A 25,184-nucleotide genomic window follows, 5' to 3' on the forward strand; every position below is an offset into this window, starting at 1 on the left:
AAAAAAATAAAACCCCCAGTGGTGAATAAATACCACCAAAAGAAAGCTCTATCTGTCCCCAAAAAAGGGTATAAAATTAATTTCAGTACAGCGCTGCATGACGGAATAAATGTCAGTTAAAGTACCGCAGCGCTGAATACTGAAAAATGGCCTGGATGGGAAGGGGGTTTAACACCGCGGATGTCAACTGGTTAAGTATGGGCTGAGTATCCAATGCTTGCTCTTTAGGTATGGGCAGAGCACCCATTGCTTGTTCTTTAGGTATGTTCAGATGATCACTTGTTCTTTAGGCATGGACAGATGATTCAATTCTTGTTTTTTTTAGCTGTGGGCCAAACAGCCAATGATTGTTCATTACTGTAGGTATGGACAGAGCATCCAATGCTTGTTCTTTTAGGTAGAGCATCCAAAACCCTATAGAACTGGACTTTGAATGCTGGGCCAGTTTGCCTCCTTACATTACATACAGTTTCAATTTTATATCCTTATAGTTATGGTTTGTCCAGACTATCAAGTCCTAACAATTGCATGTTCTCATTACCTTCTGAAGCTATTACAGGTATCGGCTTATTTTTTCTTATACTCTCATGGAACTATAGATTCAGGCATATCCTAAATTGAACTTTTGAAGAGCTACAGACCTCCTCATACCTCAGCTACTTTAAGTTCTCCAGTTTGCAAAGTGGATACATTTTGTAGAAATACATGTCCTAGCATGGTGACAGCCAGAAGCTTGAAGCCGAGCCATTGATTTCCAAGTTGAGTTTGTACATGAAGTGGAATCAGATTTAAAATGAAAATAAAAGATCCTGCCATCAGCTGACAACAGGGAATGTGTTTAAAATTCTTAAGGGAACTTTAGATGTTTTGGACTGCAGAGCTTTCCTTTATGTTTGTGATATCAACTGAGAAATGTGATTTAATGACTTAAGGAAACCAGTTAGTCCTCTATACCAACAGCAGAGGGAGGCAAAGTGATAGTTATTGCGGACAGACAACTCTGGTTTTGTGGCCCATCACTGTTAAAGTATAACGATTATATCTTATGTAGCAAGTTGATAAAAACTAAAACAGTTCACTTTATTAGAAACAAAATGAGAAAATGTCCATATTAAGTTTAGAGTTAGTCTTGCAACGTCTCACTGATTACAATAATTGTATTCTACTTTATTTTAGGAATACACCACCGGCAAGAATGTTCCAATACTCTCCTCTGAAAGCTTGTCTCTTTTAAGTAAAGCTTGGCCGTTTTCTCCCACGTGAAACCAACACTCAAGAGACTGAGGAAAAAAAAAACCCACCAAAAGATTATTCTACAAGCCTGTGTTTTGGAGATGTGCGGAATACAACGGGGGCATGTGACTGGATGGTATTGCAACAAGGAAATGCTTTTTGCTTGCTGATTGGTGGAGGATGGCTTCTTCTGAGCGTTGGGACTGAGTTGGGTCTTACCGGGGTTAAAGTGTTGTCAAGGAAACTTTGCATAAAGTTTTTTTTTTTCCCCTCTTGCTTGTGATTTTTATCTCACTGATGGAAAATCTACCAGGAACTAAGTAGGATATCATTTCTCTGGTCGCGATGAAGCTTTACTTTTCATTCTTTGACCAAGTCTTCAAACTTTACGGACTAAATGATGTTTGTGTGGATCCCTTTGCTTTGCTGCCTATGGATGGATTTAAAGTTTGAATGTGTTTTATTCTTAGAAGACTCTGTCTCATGACGTATCCAGACGTTGTTCTTTGTGGATATTAAGCAGAAACAGGCCGCTGTGGTGTTGGATTGTTTTTAACCATGGCCGAAAAGGATGCAGAGAGGAAAGTGCGGATTTACAGGAGTGTGTCCTTTAAAAAACTGGGGAACTGGAATGCAAAGGCTTTTAGTGAAGAGGGAGGCACGGATCTGCCCGGGAAAGGAGATGTCACCCAGCCCACATGTCAAAAAACACATCGTCCTCCTGCCAGATCGCTGAGCTTAACTAGGAAGGTGTCCAAAATCTCTGCAGCCAGCAAAGACAAGAATATCTCATCGGTCCGTCAAATTTCTCAGCGTTTCTCGTCTCACCCGAGGGACGATGGAGCTCAGAGTGACGATGAAAGCTTGAGGAGAGCGGATCTTTTGAGAAAGGCTTGCCAAACTAGGTCCAAGGAGGCTGTCTCGCCTGTGGAGACGTTACATGGAGAACAGCTTAAACAGGGCACGACTGACTACGATGGTATTTCCCTGGCACTGCCAGGTAAGTCCGATGATTATCTTGACCCAAGGGAAAGTCAAAGCTCAGGGATCTCTGTAGATGAAGTGAACTCTTTCTGTAGTTTTCTGCACCAGACCGATAACAGAGAATTGTTAGTTGCAGAGGGATCAAACTGGCCTAGTGTTACTGAAATGAGAAAACTTTTTGGGGAGAGCACAAGAAAACTGCCATGTAGGGCTTCTTCTCTGCCAGAGACTGAGGAGCCCAGGCCCCATGGCCAGGCGGGGCCACTCGTAAAAGAGACGGCAGTAACCGAGCCCCATAGACACTGTTCCTTGGAAGTTACAAACAGCAAAAGCTTTAATTACTATACCAAAGACAATCCATCCAGCACATTGCACCGGTCCACAAACCCGTCTGCGGGGACAGAAAGTTCTTATTGTCGAGCACTAACGGAGAGCAGAACAGAGCAACAAACCGTATGTATGGATACAAAAGATCACCGGGTAATAAACACTGTTCCCAAAACCCAGCCTCCTCCCCCTCCTCCGAGAACTTGTATTCCGTTTGGTCTGAGAGCGAACACACTTTCATCTGGTCTACCTAAACAAGAGGCAAGACAGCAATCGGATAGTTTACATTCCTATCATAGTTCAGGAAAACCACAGCTGGCCCCCTCTAATGTCAGACTCAAAGACAGCTCCAGTGAAGATGAGCTGCACAAAAATACTTTGTCTCGTCATATCCCAGGTGACAGTAGTGATGCTAAGGACAGGCCTAATGAAGTATCCTCAGGAAGTGAAGAGGACAGTGATATAGATGTCCTCAGGGATAGTTTCAGGAAACGATCTATAAGAAAGAAAAAGCGAGGCATTGCTGCTTATCCTACACCTAATAAAGAATCCGAAAGTAGCAGAGGGCACTTAGTGGGTGATTTAGGCTATGGTACTGGCTTGTTGACCTTTCCTCAGCAGCGACATGATTCCCAGTCCATATTGTCTAATAATAGTTCTAATACTGTTCTCAAATCAGATATTTGTCCTACAGAACAAAATGTTTTAGGAGTCTCAAGCGGTGCTTTCCATGAAACTCCCACACAGCGCATCAGAAGCATTTCTGAAACCTTAACGCCAACAACTTCAGGTCAGTTGGCTACGGTGTCCCCAATCCCCATTGTGTCTCGGGTTGCAAAAGTAAACATTCCTCCCTTTTTGCCCAGCCCCTGTGGCTCCCGAGGCAGTAGTAGATATTCAAGCACTGAAACACTCAGAGACGATGACCATTTTAGCCCTTTTTTCTCTAGTCAAGCCCGAAGCTTCCAAGGAAGTTCTGGTATTTACCGATCACCAAGCTATGGGCAACACGAAAGTATGTCAAGGCAGCTGATGCGCCCAAGGTCAAAAGTGCCCTGTAGCATTTCAAAAGTAAAAGATGAAAATGTTAGTGATAGTTCACATTGCGACCCTCAGAACAACAGCTCCAGTAACATGAAGTCAATGTCCAACCCAGATATTACATCAGATACTCTCTGCCTGCTAAACTTCTTAAAATCCGATATTTCAGACTTGAAACTTAAAAATAGAGGACGGGGGGCCAGTGACAAGGAGGGATTATATGCCAAGCATGAGTCCTACCAAGGCACTGCTGGGCCTCAAAACACGCTAGCCAGAGGTAGATCAGGGGGCCAGGAAAGGTTACAACAAGGAAGTCGTCCAACTTTAAAAGACTTGACCGCTACTTTACGACGCACTAAATCTTTTACATATTCTGACAAATTAGGGTCCAGAAGGCTTAATGCTCACAGTTCCATGAAGCAAAGTTCATCTGAGCTCATGCTAGCTTGCCCATCCAATAATGATACCATACTTCCACAAAGAGATGTCTTCAGTGATATGGAAAGCAGGGATGGAGGTGCATCAGATACAGCACATGACAAGTACATTCAGGAAGCAAGGCAAGTATTTGAGAAAATAAAACAAATTGGGTCCCAGGATGACTATAGTTTTGATCAGGAGGTTGAAGAACATCTGAAAAGTGCAAAAAAAGAGTTGGAGACAAGAGTTGGTGAAAACAGTGAAAGCCTATTTTTGGATAAGTCAGCAGCTGAAGAAATTGAGTCATATAGGAAATCTTTAGACTTGGACTTATCTGGACACGAATCTAGCATGACCGATGAAGGGATTGTAACTGAGGCTGAACCTGCAGCCTGTACTTCGTATGGAGACATTGGTCAAACTCTTACTGTTTGGAAGTCAACGGGAAGTTCTCAAGAACAAGGTGAATACTTGCCTACACGAAATGGAGACTCTCAGTTACTTTCACCCAATGATAACTTAGAAAGCGATAATTGTACCGAGGTTGCAGGCAATAAAGCATACACTCAAGGACCTCTTGATGCCCCACCGACACCTGGAACAATTAGACGAAGAAGGAAATTTCCTTCTCTTGGTAATGGTGGGACAGATTCTAGCAGTGGGAGCAATGGCGAGTCTGGAAGTGAGACTTATAGATCTCTGAGTGATCCAATGCCCCATCGACGGTACTCAATCACTGAAGATCCAGCACATTTCTCTATGGACAGTAACCTCCTTGGATCATTAAATGCAAAGTCCATGATTTCAGATTCTACAGCCTCTGCTCTTTCTGAATGTACGGGTAGTGCTGCTAGTGTGCTGTCCTTCAGCAGTGATGGGATTAAAGATTACAACATGGTCATCCAAAATATTGTCAGCCAACCAGGAGCTCTTGATAAAGTCATTGACGAAAAGGGAAATGGCAAAACCATCAAGAAAAAGTCATTTAGTGACCCGAGTCGACGAGGAGAATTGACTACCCCTGGCCTTGAAGACTCTAATGAGCCTTTAAAAGAGCTAGAGCAGTCCATTCTGGCTTCCAGTAGCGAGCCAATATTATCTGAACAAAAAGATGAACTGGAAGAACTTGACGAGGTGGAAGAGGAGGTTGGAAAATTGCCTATTGAGGCAGAAGAAAATGGGTTGGAGGGAAACCAAAACTTGAACTTCGACCCTAACCTTGTAAATGTTTTATCCCCCAGAATGGTTCGACGCAGTTTTAAAAAGCGTTCTAATAGAATTGGTAGTCAAGATGTCAAGAAAGAAGGTGAGGAGCCAACGGAAGCTTCTGGTAAATCTAGACTAGCCAGCAAACATGTACGCCACACAAGCGAACCAGCTGCCTTTATACCAATCTCTCCTCCTGAATGTAAAGTGTTAGGCCATGGTTCATTTTCAAGTGCCAACTCCACAAAACACCCCATTAAACAGTATCCAGTTTTGATAGCCCCCCTACTCGAGGATGCATTGAAACCAGCACCAACTGGCACAGGTGACTCTAATAACTTTGGCACTGTGGAATTGCCTAGAACAGCACCAAGTACTCCCACTACCGTGGAACCAAAACTACTGAAGCTTCCTAAACCACAAGAGGAGACCAGCATTAGAAGCAAACCCTATGTGGTGAGTACCATGTTTCATTTGCCTTTTTTCAAAAATCCTATTTCTCAAATATTTTTGGTTGTTTATTGGCTGGTTTTAAAGGTGCGTTTCTGTTCTTTGAAAAATAGTTTTCAGCATTTGTGGCCCCATGGACAGTAGCCCCCTTCTATTCTGCTGAGATATGGTTTCATTTGTGATTGCTTCTCGAGCCATTGTGGTTATTAATATTCATCATTTCTGTATGAAGTTGTTTTGGATTTTTTTGTTGCTGTGAAGAACCACAGAGAGAAGCTGATGTTCTTCACCTTTTGGCCTTTACCAATTCACGAGTTGCCTTCCACAGCCAAGGCTCCTAACCGTTTCTGGAAGCTACTGGGTTTTTTTTTTTTTTCTCAAAGCAATGCACACCTATGCAACATCGATAATACTGTATGTCTGGCATCCCAGTACCAGTGCTATAGAAGCCTCCAGGCTGCTTGAAACTATTGTGCCTTGGCTGTAAAAAAATAACTGCTAATCTGACAGGTTCTCTTTAGTGTGCCTTAAGCAACTGTCAGTTGCCTTAAAAAAAAAAAAATCTGACAGTCCCTGCAACAGAAGAAGTCTTATACTTCCCTGTGTGTTCTACCTTCCCTGCGTTTAAGTGCTACAGCCTCGGTCCGACTTCCGGGAGTGTTGGAGGCCTATCCTGCTATGGTTCTTTTCTCCCACAGGGATATAGGGGTCTGAGAATGGAGCCATAGTACGGGGCAGGGGGCACAGGCATCCAACACTTTGGGCTATATCGAAGGCTAAGGTATCTGGCGGGGGATGCATTACTTGAACAGAGGGAAGCTCTAGTTTTTTCGTTCTGGCTGTAGTACAGCTTTGATAGCGGGTCATTGGCGCTCCAAGTCAGCCATTCAGAGAGCATCTTGTATTATTTTCAAAGTAAAAAAATCTGCTGTGTATGTATTTTTTTTTTTTAACGCAGCACACCACAGACATGGCATGTTGCAGGATGGGTGCATTGCCTCCTTCTGTATTTGTGCAGTCTGGTGCCATTCTAAATCAATACCAAAGCAACACATGGCAAAAAGTGGCAGGTTACCATACCGCATAGCTGTGAGGTCAGCCTAAAAGGCCATTATAACTGCATGAAAAAAGTTTTTCTATTCGGCCGCAGTTGGGAGACAACGGGATTTGTAATATTTGCCTACGTAACCTCCTTGTTTGGGGGAAGGAAGTTTTTGACTGTTCTTGATAAGAGCTTGTTTCCTGCTGTGAGGAGGTGACAGATTAATAAGTTTGCTCTTTGCGGGAGACCTCGCTGAGCGTGTTGTGAAACACAATTAGGTGTAATTTATTGACAGTTGTCAGATGACTAGCCATACAATTTTTGTCGTTAAATCAGATTTTTTGCCCAAATATGCCACCTTTTTTGTGTTCTCAGTTCAATCCAATTTTGCATTAAAAAATATCAATTGCAACTGTTAAAAATTGTTATTTGGTGATTGTTCGGTTGAGTGTGATTGGAGTGAATGATGGGAGTGATAAAAACAACTTTATACTCCCACTGGCAACTGATGCCGGACCATTTCTTTTAATTCTATTGGCGCCCATTCACACCATCTGCGTTGGAGCTGCGCTGACCATTGTTTCCAGCTCAACCCCAATGCAGGACATGGAAATTTGCCTTGTCACCGATGGTGTGCATTGTGTTGCGGTAGGAACACGGTGGTGTACGCTGAAAATGAGTAAGGCATGCTTTGGTTTTTTTTCAATGCAGAGAGATGCGCCCTTTTACAACCGCCTTGCACCCCTCTCTACCTGTAAAACTGAATGAATTGTCACTTGTGATATTTCAATAAAGTTCTAACAAATCAAAGTGCAATATGCTGGTGGAGGGGAACCGCACACCAGACGCTATGCAATTAGCACAAAGTCTGGTGTGAATGGGCCCTTGAAGGTAAAGTCCACCTTTTTACAAAATATAATACATTTACACATATTCAGAAAAGAAAAATGTGCATTTAATGTTTTTTTTGCATTGGAGCCAGTAAAGCATTGCAACCGTTATCAGTGGAACGTGGGTGCAGATTCTCCCTCCCGTGCATGTCCGTACATCGGGACATTCAGTAACATGGACGGAAGGAAGAATTAATGGTTTGGAAAACCCTGAGGCTGTAGTTTCTCCATTGGATAGGATCTGTGGGTGAATGATGAGGCTGTGTGGGTGGAGCCACGCACAGCCCACCATTTTCAAATAATGACCTAGGGCCTATGGGAAAACAGATGTTGATGCGACCACGTTTCATGTTACGAAATAAACTTTCCCAGCACACACACTATTTTTTCAGTCGCTCCGCACAGTGTTTGCAGTACTGCGCGGTGTGGCGCAGCCAATCGGACTGCGGACAGGAGGTGTGTTTTGGGTGCCATTCAAATGAATGCAAAATGATAGAAATGTCATCAGCACACCAGTCCTTTTAGGATAGCAAAAAATTTATTGAAGTTTTCTTGTCCTATGACCCAACAAGCGCTTGACGATTGACCGTGCTAAAGCCTGATGAAGGGACCCTGTGCGGTCCCGAAAGTGCTTGTTGGTCATATGACAAAAAAACTTCAATAAATTTTTTGCTATCCTAAAAGGACTGGTGTGCTGGTGACATTTCTATAATTTTGCTGACATTCGCAGCGCCATCCGCAGTCACTGCGAGCACCCCCCACTACAAGGGACATATCGATAAGGAGTGCGACAAGGATAGTACTTATTGCCATTCAAATGAATGGCGCACAATGCACTTCCTGCACTGTAATCAAACGGGAGGTGCATTGTGCGATATTGTGTGTTAATCGCACGGGACCATGTGATTAACACACGAAGGTGGTGTGAATGGGCTCTAACAACGTGCATGTTTACTTTGCAAAGTGAGTAAATAAGGCAAACTTGTGTTTTACATTCAATTCCCTTGAGAGAGGAAAATTGAGTAGGGCAAGGCCTAACCTTAGGTGTAGACATCAGAAGATACTATGGAGCAGGCAGACACGTGCACCTGGTACTGGCTTATTTTAGGGAAATCTGTGGCTTTTGAAACAACTTTTCTAATCAATCTGATCATTGTGTCCCTTGCAATTTCGTAGCCTGTGGTGGATGCATTTGCTGGTGCTTACAGAAAAATCTGCCAGATTGGACCGAGGTCATCTTGTGTCGATGATCCTCTTAATCACTATAAACTGCTTGTACACTGATAAAACTAGGCCTCATCTGCTTAGATTTTTATTTTCTTGTTTCAATTTCCTCACCGAATGAGCATAAAAAAGGAATTTTCTGCCAACTTTTCTTACTGTTCTTCCCTAAAATTTCCACTCTGGTTCTCCTCACTTTTAGGGAAGAATCCAGCTGGCAGCCATAACAGAACTGCCAAGAGTCTCCAATTATTACGAAGTGCAGGTCTCTGACAGGCTGCAGTCAGGCTTCAGGAAATCGCTGTGGACGCCACACAGTGGCACCTCCAGCAAATGTTCTTCCATAGCCCTATTATAAGGTGTCTTCTCTGTCACAGGTCTACGGTTCTTCCTGTAAATTATAGCTGTAAAAGTGGGATAAATTAAGCAAAATGGCAATTATAAAAGCTGTCTGACTTGTGCAAATCTGCTATTTAGCAAACAGGAAGTGCTTTTGCTTATATAAGCCTTCCCTGTGCCTGCCATCTTGGATGGTCAACTGCAATAGTTTTGCAAACATCTGCAAAATATTTGTCTTTGTGCTTGCAACAGATGTCCACTTAAAGCAGGGATGGACAAATTAATATGAAATGCTGGAGCCATTATGTCCCATCCAGGAACCAGCAAGATTTTCTTTAGGCTCCAGTTCCAATTGACAACATCTAGAGAAAACCTCAAAGTTGGGCACAAGCTTTTATATTTAAGGAACATTGGCGACCTGGCTCGCTGGGATTTGTCCAGCCCTGACTTGAAGAGGATATGTCAGAGTAATTTTATAAGTGTCCATGAAAAGATTCCTATCATGTCACAATATGCAGCAACCATAATCTTTCGGAGCCCCAAATTTTATCATGAAAATGGAACCATAGCATGGCCAGCGGAAGGGCAGTTATTTCCATATTATGGAAGTAAGCACAACATGCTTATACATTATCGCTGACTCACCTCTGGGTTTACCCTCCTCAAGCACTCACAGTTTGGAGCTGCACCTTGAGGTCACTTGTAGATCTGTCCACCATCATTTTCATCACCATTTCTTCTGGCATTGAAGTCTCCTCTATTGCCATTGATGTTTTCATTTATGGTCATGGAGTTACATCATGCCAGTACCCAACTCCATTGTTGGCATCTCACAGATGCCGGAAGTGAGCTAGGAGTGCATATGTTGTAGGCATAAGTAGAGTTACATCATGGAGTTACATCATGCCAGTACCCAACTCTATTGTTGTTATCTCACAGATGCCGGAGGTCGGCTGGGAGTGCATATGTCGTAGGCGTAAGATGGATTTACATCATGAAGTTGCATCATGCCAGTACCCAACTCCATTGTTGGCATCTCACATATGCCGGAAGTGGGCTGGGAGTGCATATGTTGTAGGCGTAAGAATAAGAGGAAGATTTTTTTTTTTTTCTGCCAAAAGAGTCATGTACCAGCTCAGTGACCTTGCCTAGGCTTTAGCCTAGGGAAACTGAAGCCCAAGGACTACTTTGTAATCATAAATAAAATAATACTATTGCTGTATATTTTGATGAGTCCCAAATTTATTTATGGACACTTTGAAACCTTACTTAATGCTTCCCCACCATCCATTTATGGGAGCCGATGGTACTTGTACCCCGTCCAGCCACTGTAACTCCACCGTCGATGTTTGCTCTCCTTCAAGGCTGTCAGCCCAGTGAACTTGGTTTATAAACTGCGGTTTATGTTGTTCCATGTTCCTTTTTGCTGCTGTTCCCATGGAAACCACTTCCAAGGCTACATAACGGCATTAAATCATCCAGCTGCCATGGGAAATCTATAATTAAATGCTGCGTGTGTAAACAGGAAGGCGATGAGGAGATCAGTGCTTATTACAGGCCCGCTGGGGCACCGTCTGTGAGAATCACCCGCAAGGCTGTCCCTACAACTGCAAATGAGGGACCGTTAAAGGGTTTGTCCACCCGAAAAAGATATTTAGGACTTCAGCAGATTGCAGAGATACAGACCACCTGATGCTTTCTTAAATTTCTTTGGGACGTCTGTGATGAGATCTTTGTGCTGGTGTTGCTAGCTTGTTACCTTCTGCAACTGTTTTGAGGAGATCCCAGTCTTCTCGTTTTAGTTTTTTTAAAATATATAATACAGACTGCCAAAGTAGTGGAAACACCGAGAATTCCAAAATGAGTGGTGGCAGAGCTGGTTACTCTGGTGGGACATTTACCCTTCTGAAGTTCCTAAGAGATATTAGAAGCGGGCAGATGACCACCAGCCTTCCCCTTCACCTGAAATATGGCTTTGAGTAAGCTTTCAGTAATAAATGCAGCCTGCCACCATTTTTCATTAAAGCGGACCTAAAAAAAAAAAATGCATGTCTGCTCCCCCCCACACCAAAACGCTTTAGTGAAATAAAAAATAAAGTCTATGGAAAAAAATGTAGTCAATATACTTGCCTTACCCTGGATTCTGCCCACAGCGCCAAGGCAAGGGCGACACCACGTTTCTTATGGTGAAATCGCAAGGATTGATGAATATGCAAAATCTCACACTGTGCAGCATTCCCTGGAAGTATATTTACTCAAATGTTTTCCCAATGAGCTTTCTTATTATTATTTTGGCATAGGGGGTGTGAAAAAGAGCAGACCTTAATAATTAGATTTTTTTTTCCATGTGTCCCTTTTCTTGACTAGGGCACGCCATAGGTTCCTTTCTGCACCAAAACCCTGCTACGCCACCTCCCCCAACTAACTCCAACCCCAAATAACAGACCACACCATTTTTTGGTATAACTGGCTGTAGCAGCCCTTTATTATAAAACATCATAACGTAAAACCAATATATATACCTAAACATTAGATTAATGTAATCAACAATTTAACTAAATTATGTGTGTGTCCATGCACACACGGCCACACCTCTAAACAAATATATATATATATATATAAATGCATGGACACACACATATGTCTGGAGGTCCGAGAAGGCCCCGTTACCCTAATCTCACCATCTCTGCATAACCAAAAGGCCCCTAGCCGCAAGACACCGACTCAGGGACAACGACCGGATTGTTGCAGAGACCTTTTCCACCTCATACTGTACTGGTCAGCATGCCGTTTTCTAATTCCCAACTGACCAGGAAGATATCTCCGCCTTCTCATCCCACTGTGAAGCCCCTCCTAGACCACCTATCACTCGGCCAATCAGGTAAGCGCCCCCTCCATTTTGCAGAAAAAACCTTGACCTTGACCCCCTCCTTCCTGTCCCCATGTTTGTCCTGTCATGTAGTCCCTCCACCTATTTCTTTTTTGTCATTAGCTCCGTGACTATCTTTACCTGCAAAAATCTTTATTTTCTACTACCTGCAAGTAACTCCTCTTTTGGACTCCACTAAGTTGACATTACTGGTACGCTGTGAATAGCCGTGGTAATTTGACCTCCTGCTATTCAGGTCCATTCATAACGCAGATCAGTGAATGCATTCGAGAAATTGCACTTTACACCATGGCAGCCATTTATCGAAAAATGTTAAGTTTAGACCAAGTTCTTCACTGTGTGGTCCTGCCCAGCACCACACGGCATATGCAGAAAGGAGTCTCAGCCACACTAAATTCCTACTTAGCATGCTCAACAGTCTTCATAATAGTCCTATTCATTCCCGTTATTGTTCACTTCTCAAAAGCCTATAACCATCCAGAGGAGTACGCAGCGCACTCTGCTGGTGCACGGAATACCAATTTTCCACAGCATTCAAAGTATACATATCGTGTTTCTTGCAGTCTTCTGGCAAGTCCAATGATATCGCATCCTTTCTCTTCACCTGCCGCGACAGTAGGTTGTCCTTATTGCTACACTGGACAGCAGTCATGCTAGTCTGGGCTCTAAGGAGATGGGTACATGGCCACCTGGGCTTAGTGGTAGTGGATTGAGTGACACTGCCTGGAAGAGGAACACCATCTACTGGAATGGACCCATTGTGTGAACAGTGCCAGACTGAAGGCAAATATTGCAGCAAAAGCTGTTTTTATTTTTTTAATGCTGGGCTGCCTATTTTAAATATAAAATACAGTCCTGATTCAATATACCCACCGACCTTACAGGCCAATCCTAACATTTGTTATACCAGTCAGTTTTTTTTCTTTAAATCCAGTTGTTTTCTCGTTGTAGGGTATGGCTGTGTTTTTCAATCACACGCTATTGGAATCTGCAGGCAGACCATGTGCAAAATGTCCTCTTGTCCCAACAGATTGTGTGTGTGTGTGTGTGTGTGTGTGTGTGTGATGGGCTTGTGCAATTGTTTGAGTGTATGCATGGGCAAAGCAAAGGCTCACTTTAAAAAGTTGTGGATGTGTGTTGCAAGGAATGAAGAAAAACTATTCTGAAAAGTGAGTCTAAATGAATAATGTTCCAAATGCGTGTGACCGGCATTCATATGACCTTCTTTCCAGCATGCAGGCTTCCCAAAGCATCGGTTTGTAGCTGTGCACCTGGATAGTAGTGCACATTCCTGGGAGTCGGTGCATAGTTTTCCAGAAAGAGGTTTTGTGACTTCTGAAAGAGATGTTTTCCTGGGCACGCACGTGCAGGTTCCTGCGACAGCTCAGCGGGCGAAAAATCTGCATTGCTTGGCACTGCGCCATGGGCCCTGGAGCCCGGAGTTCTGAGGTTGCAGGGAGTAAGAAGCAGAGTTGTGCGTCAGGGCAGACAGAGATGTAGTTGGCTCCTTTAAAGACGCTTGGCACCGAGCTGGGTTTTTTGATCTAACAATTTTTTGGGTATATAATAGGGAAGGGAAGGGTTAAAACCTGTCAGGTTGATTTTTGCCATTCTGTGTCCCATTGGGGAGAATTACGTTCACTTCTGGTGTCATTGGGGAGAATTACGTTCACTTCTGGTTGCATTGGGGAGAATTACGTTCACTTCAGGTTGCATTGGGGAGAATTACGTTCACTTCTGGTTTCATTGGGGAGAATTACATTCACTTCTAGTTTCATTGGGGAGAATTCCGTTCACTTCTGGTTTAATTGGGGAGAATTCCGTTCACTTCTGGTTTCATTGGGGAGAATTCCGTTCACTTCTGGTTTCATTGGGGAAAATTACGTTCATTTCTGGTTTTCCAGATACAAGAGGAAGTAAGAGGAAATCTCTATAAAATAAGGGAAATACCTTCTTAGACAGTTGGCTATTCCCTCACTTTCATCCCCAGTGACATATTAGGACAAATGGACAGAGTAATCTCCCCAGTGGAAATATAACTTTAAAAACCTGACTGTGGTTCTAACACTTCCCTGCACTACCAAAAACGTTTTGTCTCTCGATACACTTAAAAGGCAACTTTACCTTCAACAATTAAACCTAGCCATACTCCGCCCCCCACCCCCCGTTGTGTGCGTTCTATCTCTTCTTGTTACGTATAAATGAAGAAATCCTGCAGAGATGGTGGGATCCGCTCATAATGGCCACTACAGGTGTGTAGACCTGGGAGCTCGGAGATCTCACCTAATAGAGTGCGCTTAATATAGACTAAACTGTTGAGTGGTTTAACTCTCCCATTATCTACCAAAAAACGAAATATCTGTTTTGGATGGACGTGACCCTTTAGACACATTTCCAATAAATCTCCCATGCATTCCAGCATCCTCCGCTAAACCACAGCTCCCAGACTTCCAGCTAAGGTCGTGAGTCAGTCAACAGTATGTAAATGTAGAAATTTTTTAGGCAAACATAGATCTACATTCAAATAAAAAGGTTAAAAAAAAACCCAAAAACCCAGCAACAGGATAAAAGAAGACAGACTTGATGGACCACTACATAACTCTTCTATTCCATCCCATCCATTGCAGCTAACTGAGCAGATTACAAATGACTGCTTAGCTTATAAAAAGTTGTTCCTTTTTGGAAATCCTACCTACAAACTATGAGGTGAGTGAAAATCACTCGCCTCATAGTTCTCCTCAAAGTCCTCATTCACACTGGAATCGGCCGGCACGTACAGCTCCGTGTGTCGGGCCGCTCCCGGGAAGGACAGGTGCTGAGTGTGTTTAGTACGCAGCAGCCTGTTTGTCTTTATGGGACTAAGTGGCCGTACGCTCACCCGAACTACACATCCGTGCGGGTTTCTGTACTCTTACACAGATGAAATAAGCTCTGTCTTCCTCAGTGCTAAGCTCATCCACAGTGATTGTTCCTTTGGTATTGGGGGTGCATTTCTATCATCTGGCACGTCCTGCAGTTTAGGCAGGACGGAGGGGGGCTGTCTATTAAGAAGGTTTTTGCATTTAAGACACACACTGCCTGTAGGTATGACATGCAATAGGAATATTTTTTTTTTTTTACAGTTGGTTTGTAAACTCCTGAGGATGCTAGAATGCATGGGAATTTTTTATGGCTAAAGGTGACCTAACCCTTTAAGTTGGGGGTGGGTGGCAACATAAAGGTGACTTGATTTTTAATGAGTTCAAAACATATGCACTTGCAAAGCATAGAAACGTAGAAGACTGACGGCACCATGAGACCAAGTGGGCCATCGAGTGTGCCCCTTCTTTGACTTTTCTGTCTTTTTTTTTTTAAAAGGAGAATTATGAGGTGAGTGCTTTTCACTCCGCCTCATAATCTGAGCCGACCTGTGACAATGAGACTGTCACAGGTTGGCTCAGTAGATCGGGAAGTGAGCGAACACATACCGGCGCTCGCTCACTTCTCGATCCTGTCACTGCAGAGAGCCGTGACAGGGGAGTGACTAGATTCTCCCCCTCCCCTGTCCGATCCTCCAGCACTGACTGGTGGAACGGACGGGGGAGGGGGCGGGTACAGCTGGCTCTGCCTCTAGATAGGCAGAGCCAGCTGTCACTCACACAGCTGGGCGGATCCAGACATAATTGTCGGGATCCGTTATAACTGCAACGTCTCAGTATACTGCGAGCTGCAGCTGGCGGTATACTGAGCTTTGGGTAATGGGAGGACACTAGTTTGTATCCTCCCGTTACCCTTCGAAGAACTATGGGGAAAAGCCCTAACCCCTTAGTTCCCCTTTAACCTTTTTGAGTATAGATCTATGTTTGTCCCAAGCATGTATTACATTTACTTACTGTTGACTTACTCACTAGCTTAGCCGGAAGTCTGTTCCAAGCATCTACTCTTTTGGTAAATAATACTGGCTCAGGTTAGTGTTGAACTTTTCTCCTGCTAATTTGAGGTCATGTCTCCGTATTCTTAAACTTCGTGTCATACTGAAAATACTGCCCTCCTGAATTCTATTCACACCCTTCATGTATTTAAAGGTTTCAATCATGCCTTCCCCTTCTTTCCTCAAGACTGTACATATTAGGTTTCTGCAGTTTGTTTCTGGTATGTTTTGTCCCTCCAGACCTTTCCATGCCTTGTTGAGAGGAAAGTAATATATGGATGGCTAGTTGACCACTAAGAAGCCACAATACTGGAGGTGAGTAACAGTGAACCCTGACCTTGGAGACATCTGTCCGTGACCTCATCCTAATTTTATTGGAGGTAGTCCGTGTTGTTTTCTCAAAATGCCAGCGGACAAATCCCTTGCTCCATTGCAGCTGTAGACCATAGTGCTCCACTCACTGGCCAGCTGCTGGTGCTGAGCTGTCTTAACAGTTTGGCACTCTCTAAGGCCCCGTTCACATATAGCGACATACCTTTTGCAGCGGATCCGCACGGCCGGGATAGCGCGACTTTCGGGGCGACGATCCAGCGACGGTAGCGCGACCTTCCCCGTCGGGCTCCATAGAAAAAAAGTAAAATCGCGCAAAATCCGCCGAAAAAAGGGTCCGGTAGAAGCGACTTGCGACCGCGACGAGCGACATGGAGTTAAGACAGCTCCATTGAATAACATTGGCCGGCGACTTCTCGCGATATCGCGCGGCAAAAATGCGCGATATCGCGGCGGAAATCGCGCGACAATTCGCTATATGTGAACGGGGCCTAAGGCTAGGTTCAGATCTGAGCGTTACAGGTTCGGATCTGAGCGATATCCAGGTTGCGCGTCACGGGAGTGTGCGATCGTGTGCTAGTGCACAAAGCGGTTGCCGTGCGGCCCCATTGATTTAAATGGGGTTGCATCCGCTCGGCAATCACTGAAAAGAGGTTTTTTTTTTTTTTGCGACACACGACGTGGCTTTTTTAGCCGCGATCATGTTCAATTGCACGGGTGAAATCGCGGCGGGAAAGCAAGCGATCCGCCGGGCGCGACTGGGGGGCCATTAGAACATAATGGCACCACCAGCGTGATGGGCTGTGGTGGGCGACTCCGTGACCATCCAGAAATCCGCACGATTTTGCGCACAATTGCGGCGCGGTCACAGGTCGCCCAGGTGTAAACCTAGCCTAAACGCTAAACTGAATTAGCAGCATGGAGTGGGCATAGCTTAATTCATGACTTTTTTTTTTCTTCCTCATAGAGCCAAGTCAGCAGCTTGCAGCATTAAATATGTCCGCCCAGAAATGATCTAAAGTATCTGTTGCTTTTCACGATTTCCTCGCCAACGACGTCCTGTCCATTCTCTGCATGCAAATAACGAAATATAACATGACAATACCAGAAAATAGCTAGGAATTTGCAGATGTTAAATCAACTTTTTTTTTCCAGCTCCACTTCAGTTGCATTCTTCAAAGATGAAATTGTAGTTTACATATTTTCTCCACCTTTGTTTACCATTCTCGCTTTAAATCATCATTGTTCTGCCGAGAAATGGTTTAGAAAAAGGAAAAAATAGAAAAATCAAAAGTTTTGAAGATTATACTTTGTTTATTGTGCAATTCTGTCGAAATGTGGAATTAGGGAAATAAACATGTTGTTCGAGGGCGCAAAACGACTATTATAACAGATCTGTGAACAATATAAATTACATCCAAGTGTTCTGGATCATGCGAGTGTGAAAGGGCCACGCTGTTGATGAAATATAATTGTGCAATAAGGAAAAAATGAATGTCTTTGGCGTCCAAGGTTTTTTTTCCGGTCCAGAGTATCCTGAAATACACTAAGATTCTGTAAAGCTTCCACAAAGTGATATTTTTAGCTATTGGTGTGTCTGGTGGATTAAGTCATCTACCAGCTTCTTATGTACTATGTGGCAAAAGCATGTAGAGACCTGACCATCACTCACCTATAAGCTTGTTGGATATCCCATTATAAAACCTTGAGTATTAATATAAAGTTGTACTCCCCCACCCACGTTTGCCACTGTACCATTTTTCTCCATTTCCTTTCCTCTTCCGGATTGGATTTCCTCAAGATTTTGGAGTGTATCTGTTGAGATTTACCTCCGAATAGCCAAAAGTATTTTTGAGGTCAGGTACTGATGTTGGATGAAGACACCTGGCTCCCAGTCAGTAGTTCAATTAATCCCAAAGGTGTTCAATATGGTTGAGGTCAGGGCTTTCTGCAGGCCATAAACCCATGTCTTTACGGCGCTGTTCACAGGAGCACAGTCATACTGAAACAAAAAAAGGTCCTTCAGCAAACTGTTCTCACTATTGTCTAAAATTCCTCTGTATGCTCGTACAACTAACTGTACCCGTGACTGGAAACACCTAAACTCCAAAATTTGAAGGTTTGAACACATACACTTGGCCATAAAGCAGTTGTGATGGTCAGGTGTTGACTTTTTAACACATAGTATATGTGTCAGGGCTGGGAGGTTGGTGACACCTTCCCAAGTGCACCTATCGGCTCTGTTGCCGTCTACTTTGGAATGTCACTTCTTTCACTGTAATGAGGTGTTTTCAAGAACTTTCCACATGATCCCCTCGTTTTGGCCCTGGTGGGTGTGTAGACCTTGAAACTAGAGAACTTGAAAGATTTTGCCTTGAGAGATAGAAACGGTAAGGCAAATCCAACACAGCCTGTTTATTTTTTTGGCTTCAGGATAATTGGCTTGGGGATGTCGGCAAAGATTGGAAATTGTGTACAGAAATTGACCAGTCTATGCTCAGCCAAGTTTGTTCTATAGAAGCCTTTTAGATCTATCTTCTAAAAACTGAAATACTTATTCTGAATGGAGTGAAGATTATTACTGTCTTATATTTGTTGGCTGCAGCAGGGTCTGTTGTAAATTAGTTAAGTGCCTGTGGGTGCTGCCTTCCCAGGAGTTAGACAGGAGAAGCCTAACTAAGTGCTGGATTGAGGTCTTGGCTGAGCTATGTGTGTATGCTTCTGACAGGTGCCCTTTGATGGCCATGGAGGTGCTGATAATATTGCATAGTTACATAGTTAGTCAGGTTGAAAAAAGACTCAAGTCCATCGAGTTCGACCTATAGAGCTTTATATTGCTTTTAGTAAGTGCTTAGTCTTAACTGTTTGGTCCCCAACTGACTTTGTGCCACAACCATTACAAAAGGATTTATTTTGAAGAATGATGCAGTGCGGGAGAACTCTTTACCTGGAGTTCTTTTGGCCCACCAGTATGTCCCTTTATGCTAGATTAACCCTTTGAAGCCAAACTCCAGGTTTATCTCCTCCATTGGAAGTGAGGAGATCTCTCAACAGAAAAAAAAATGCTTTTTTTTGTACATTAGGGGAACCCCTGTCAGCTTTTTATTACTGGCCGTTACACATTTTCAGTCACTTCCTATCTGGTAAAACCATTGTCACTGGAACATCAAGTAAGGGAACATCGCTTGAATGGAATCCCAGGTAGTAGTTCAAGTCTGACCCATCTCCACTCTATCTGAAACTAAAACAATTTTTTTTGACTTGACCAGCACTTTAAATAGCCCCTAACTTTTAAATGGTCATAGTAGGAATGTGGAGCTCGGAACTCCAGTGCAGAGATCCATCCCTTTAAAGATATGCCAAAATTCTCAGACCTCAGGGGTTCAGTCTCTTAGGGCTCTTGTTGGCCCTTTTAAAGCAAACCTTAACTTGATGACATTTGGTTTGCTAGAGCACTATGTATCATATAAGATAAGTTATAACCATTTGGTGTCTTTATCCTTTGTTCCATTCTTATTTTGCATCTCAGTGTTGCTAACCTCCTCAAGCCTATTTCATCTACTTCTGTCCACATGCCCTCATTCCAGCATCAACTGTACATCATTGCTCTGGACCTTCTTCCTGGTAGTGACAAAGGTAGACGTTGCTTGCTTAGTGTGTGTCTGGCCACTTGTAGTCTTGCCCAGGGGTGCATGTGACAGAGTGATGGCATCAGAGCAGAATTAGAAGACAGTGATCACCCTATAACAGGAAATGCCTGAACAAGAACCTTTATGGCAGGATATACCTAAATTTAGATTGTATAACTGAAGAAATGGGAACAATTTAGTGTTGATCGTAACAGCCAAAACGACAAGGTTGTAGTGAACAAAGCTAGAAAGTGAAAGGAGATCCCACCAGTAGTGTACCCAATGTGAGAATGCAGGTAATGACCCACCAGGTTGGTCCCACAACTGAAAAGGTGACATATTGGTGGACTGGCCCTTTAGTTGTTATTGAACGTGGTTTTATTTTATACATAGTGGGCGGGAGGGTTTGTAATAAGAAAAGAAAAACTTCAACATATTTCAGAACATATTTATTAAGCATTATAGTTGGTATTAATCCCTAGATCTTAAATTTCAGCACTTCCTAGCACAAAGCAGCTGGAGGAAGCTATTTTAAGCCCTGAGGCCTTCTCCTCCCCCAATTGTAACATTACTCCAAGGGAGCAAGATTGGAAAATCTGAATATTTTCTTTATTGCGGGAGGTGATGGGATAGTTATGTAAACGTTTCTGAAGATAGATGTCTGTTTCTGCAAGTTCAAAGTAATCAATCACTCAGCAGGCACATTGCTCTCCAGAAGCAAACCCCCTCCCTTGTTCATGACCCATGCGCCAATTTTTGTAAAGGGGATATTTCCCTTGATGTGGAGTCAGAATGGCTTGCTGGCTTCTTAAAAGTCTTTTGGACATCTTCTTGCCCGAGCCTTTGACCATTTTCGTGTCTACATTTTATGAGCTTTAAATGTTCTTACTCTTTTCCTTTTTTATAGTCCATAATATAAAGGCAGAGTGAGGTCCTGATTTCTAAAGCTTTAAGAAGTAGGAGGAGTAAAAAGGGCATTGTCACCTTCAGGGGAGTCCTGAGGCTGGGTGTCACCCGGAGCGGAGACCAAGTGACATCCCGCCGTGACGTCATCTAGGTGATGGATGCCGGCAGAGAGAGGAGGGGACGTTCACCCGGCGGGTCCCCTTCTCTCTCCTGACACTGTCGGGCTCTCGGTCCATGACCGAGTGCCCGACTTTTTTGCCGCACCCCACGAAGGACAAAGTAAAAGTGTCTGCAATGTGAGCTTCAGGCATATATAAAAAACACAAATTAATGTAGCCCTGTATTTAGTAATACAGTAAGTCATAAATTGTATTTTATTTAAATGCAAGCGGTGTAAATAAATGAACTTGACTTGGTATCATATGACCTTGCGGACCATTTTACACCCCTAAGTGACAGTGCCGCGCAACAGAACCCAATCTGGGCTTCTCTGTGAGTGATATCACTGGCCCTGGGACTAATGGAATTAGAGAATGACGACTTCCACAGCTGAAGAATGTTACTTCACGCACCATGCCATAAAAATCCACCGGGTTGCCATAGAGAGCGAGGCTAACACAACTTCAGAGCGCAGCTAAATTAAGACACATCTTAAAAATTGGAGACATTCCTCTGCAAAGAAAATGTTCCTTCTTGGCCAAAACAGGATGCTATTAAAATGTTTTATGCTGCGCAAAACAAAATCCGTGTCCTAGAGACATGGGAGAACTCTTTCAGATGAACGGGCTGCAATCATCTAAACATGTGGTTTCTATGGGTTACTGCACATTGAACGACCTCTTGGATCTTTGTACTGCCCTATTGAAGCCTGGATTTTATTTTTGCTTAGAAACAACAGCTGTATCTACCTGTTCTACCTGTGCACATAACATTTAATGTGTAGCATCCCCCTTATGTCGGTCAGTGATACCCAATGCAGGATAACACTACCATGGGCTCCAAAGGGTGATCTACAGTAAAAGGAACTAATGGGTCTCCCTGTGTCTCCTCTGTAAGAAACCTCTATGATGGATCCCCAGCACACCTTGACTCTAGGGTCGATTGCTATGGGTTACCACAACTCCGTGATCTTCTTGTCCTAGGGGTATTTTCACTCACTTTGCCCTTCAGCACTTACCGCCCGTTGCGGTGATCGATTGAAGTGATGTCCAGACTGTAGATATGATGCTTAGACCTTTTATTGTAGAACTTTAGGGAAAGAGAGTTAGGATCATCCAGGCACATGTAGACTCCGTTACATTGCAAAGTGTGGTTACTGTCTCCATGCACAGCCGGTAGAGTACCTGACACAGCAATACTTGAGGTAGAAGAGACTAGTCATGTCCATCTTTGTCATCAGGAATAACCACTGGGCCTGCAGCCATCAGACCCAAGGTTTATCACCCAGCTAGTCCTCGGGCCTAGCCATTTCAGATTGTCCACAGCATCCTCCCCACAGGCACGGCCCGAGGGGAGGAAGAGAGGGCTCATATGGTCCACCCCAAGTATTTATCTTCTCCCCCCAACATGCACCTCTGGTCATTATCCTCACAGTGATTGGCTGGAGAGGGATACCTACTTATAGCAATCTCTCATTGGTTGCTCTGCTCTGTGACCAGGGTACACCCAGTGCAGACAGGTACAAACAATGACAGATTGATTAGGGGAAACCAAGTGAACATATACAACAAATCAGCATTAGACCGCATACAATCTGAAATCACTACATTTTAATAGCACTCCTGCCTACAGGGTGCTACACATGTAAGTAGTACCAAGTCCCCTCAAGCAGTTGGACGCTTCGGCTTCTCATAAACAGTTAGAATCTGCCATTATCTGACGACCCAACGTGAGGACTGTTGCTTGGGCATCCCTAGGCAATAGATAAAAAGAGCTTCCAGTATTGTGATGGCCCATGGATGTTTTCCTTCTTTAACATGGCTGATCTTAACTACTACATCTACACCACTCCATCACATAAAGATCCAGCAGATTCCATTATTCCTGGGCATACATCAGTCTAACTATGGCTAGCTTTATGGAGGTTGTAGATGGGTGACGATTGCAAGTGGTGCTCTAGTCTAGGTTAAGTGGTTATACCAAATGCCTTCAGAGGTCAACAGAGCTCATTATTAAACAAGGAAACGTTCCTGCTTGTTCTACCACCTCCCTGTGAGCCACTTCCATCCTTTCTTATTCTGTGGCGCAGTGTTCCATGGATCATACACTGCTGTTGGGGATGCTGCTTTTCCTTGCCCAATTCCAGCAACTAGGACCAAAAAACTAGAACCAAAAAGATGTAACGTTTTCCTAATGTTAATTATATGCCCCAATAGTATTTCCCTAATGTGCCCACCCATTGAAAATATAGTGCCACCCTCTAAGGGAAGCGTCTGAAAGCCAGCTCTGACTTATGCCAATGTAGCCAATTTTTTCCTGCCTATCATTGTCGTGAAGATGTCTTTCCCTCCATGGCCATTGTTAGCAATTGCTCCTGTTCCCGAGGATGCTGTATTCATTGCGTCCATCATTCCAGGAATGATTTGGAGGTTTGGACTTGAGAGAAGATCTCAAATATATGGTCAATGCAGAAGTCTATGATCTGATGCCTGCTTTTATACTCCCACTCATCTTGAACAGACTACAGCAGTTCCAGGGACCAGTGCAGGATTTTGAGACTGGGGTGACCAAATGTGACAAAAACCATGTTATAAACATACACATTTATACCCCTCCCCAAGCTCTTGGTCCCACCATCTACAGACTGATAGGAAAGTATTCCTATCAGCCGATCTGGTATCTGTGGAGAGCTGCAGGAAATTAAGCTATTGATTGGCTGCCTCTGCCCACGTGTCACCTTTTAGTTGGCACTCATGCATTCAGCAGCTGTACCTATAATCTCCCCATGCATTTGCCTATGGCATGCATAACTCGTGGATGACAGTTTTGTACTTCTTTACATCATACACGTAAGATAAAAGTCCCTTAACCTATTCATCATCCCTCTTATCCGCTACGATGCACAGTTCTATACTGGTCTTCTGTTGTAAGGGGAGATCTAGCAATAGGAATTGACATAAAATAAAAAGGTAAACCATTTGACCAACATTTTGTGAACAGAACACCTAACCATCGCACAAATATGACATCCCATTCCAAAACCATGGGCATTAATATGGAGTTCCCCCCAACCCCTACATCCATTTTTCTGGCTACAGCAGCCTCCACTCTTCTGGGCATGAGTTTTTGTATTGCTGCTTTGGGAATCTGTGCGTATTCCACCAAAAGAGTGGTCAGGTAATCATGTTGATGAAAAATGCTTAGTTCAGCGTTCGACTTCATCCCAAAGGTGTTCCAAAGGGTTGAGGTCAGGGCTCTATGCAGGCCATTTGAGTTCTTCCACACCAACCTCATCAAACCTTGCTTTTATGGAGATGACTTTGCACACAAGCACACAGTCATGCCTGACCATAAAGGGGCCTTCCCCAAACTGCTGCCACAATGGTCTAACACAGGGATAGGCAACCTTTGCACTCCAGCTGTGGTGAAGCTTCAAATCCTATCATGCCTCTGCCTTCATCTGTAGCTTTCAGTCTTGCAATGTCTCATGGGACCTGTAGTTCCATAAAAGCTGGGGTGCTGAGGTTGTCTACCCCTGGTCTAACATGTCTAGCATTGGCCACCTAGTGTGGGTGGCTAGGTGACCACAACACTTTGATCATATAGTGTAAATAGGTGATATGTACAGTGACCTCACACTATCATACTGTCCAGCTCAAGCAGTAAAAGCCACTTTGTTCCTTATGCTACAGTGACATCACTGGTTCCATGTATGTAAATTACTGGTTCACCTCAATGGCCTTTTTCTGGGCTTTTCTTATACCAGCATGTCAGTTACATAACGGGGCACACATTGGATAGCCATTACTGTTGTGCAGCAGTAGCCATGCATCATTTGAGATTCCCTTCCTTATTTAGTCTATGGTAATATTACAGCTGATTATCTTCTTTAAACAGATTCAATGTTTTTACTTTGGGGATAAAAATGTCCATTGCGGTGTTCAGTCTAAAAACAGCTTTCCCAACTTATCTGCGTTCTAATTTTGTTCGGCCGCATTCTTGCCTCGATTTGGTATGGACCCTTCTCCGACAGTTCATAAAAAAGCGGAGCTGCTTTCATATAAAGTAATGCATGAGCTGGTTAAAGCTACAGTGGTGGCCTTGCATAACAACGCAAGGCACCTCTATACAGCGCTGGCACTGAGCGGATACTTTTATAAGCTTGTTGTCCAGCTCATTCCAAAACCAAGACCAGTAATATGGAGTT

The 25,184-nt window shown here is 43.6% G+C and overlaps 1 protein-coding gene across 1 annotated transcript in view; it reads left to right on the forward strand.

The window, feature by feature from the left end:
- The first annotated feature begins 1,791 nt into the window (after nt 1-1,791).
- Nucleotides 1,792-25,184, forward strand: part of ARHGEF17 (Rho guanine nucleotide exchange factor 17) — a 211,503-nt gene continuing 188,110 nt past the window's right edge. Inside the window, 1 exon segment of the mRNA XM_018553269.1 lies at nt 1,792-5,667. Coding sequence (XP_018408771.1) covers nt 1,792-5,667 — 3,876 coding nt within the window.

Source organism: Nanorana parkeri, unplaced genomic scaffold (genome assembly GCF_000935625.1).
Source record: "Nanorana parkeri isolate BGI_ZX_2015 unplaced genomic scaffold, ASM93562v1 scaffold114, whole genome shotgun sequence".
Lineage (NCBI taxonomy): Eukaryota > Metazoa > Chordata > Amphibia > Anura > Dicroglossidae > Nanorana > Nanorana parkeri.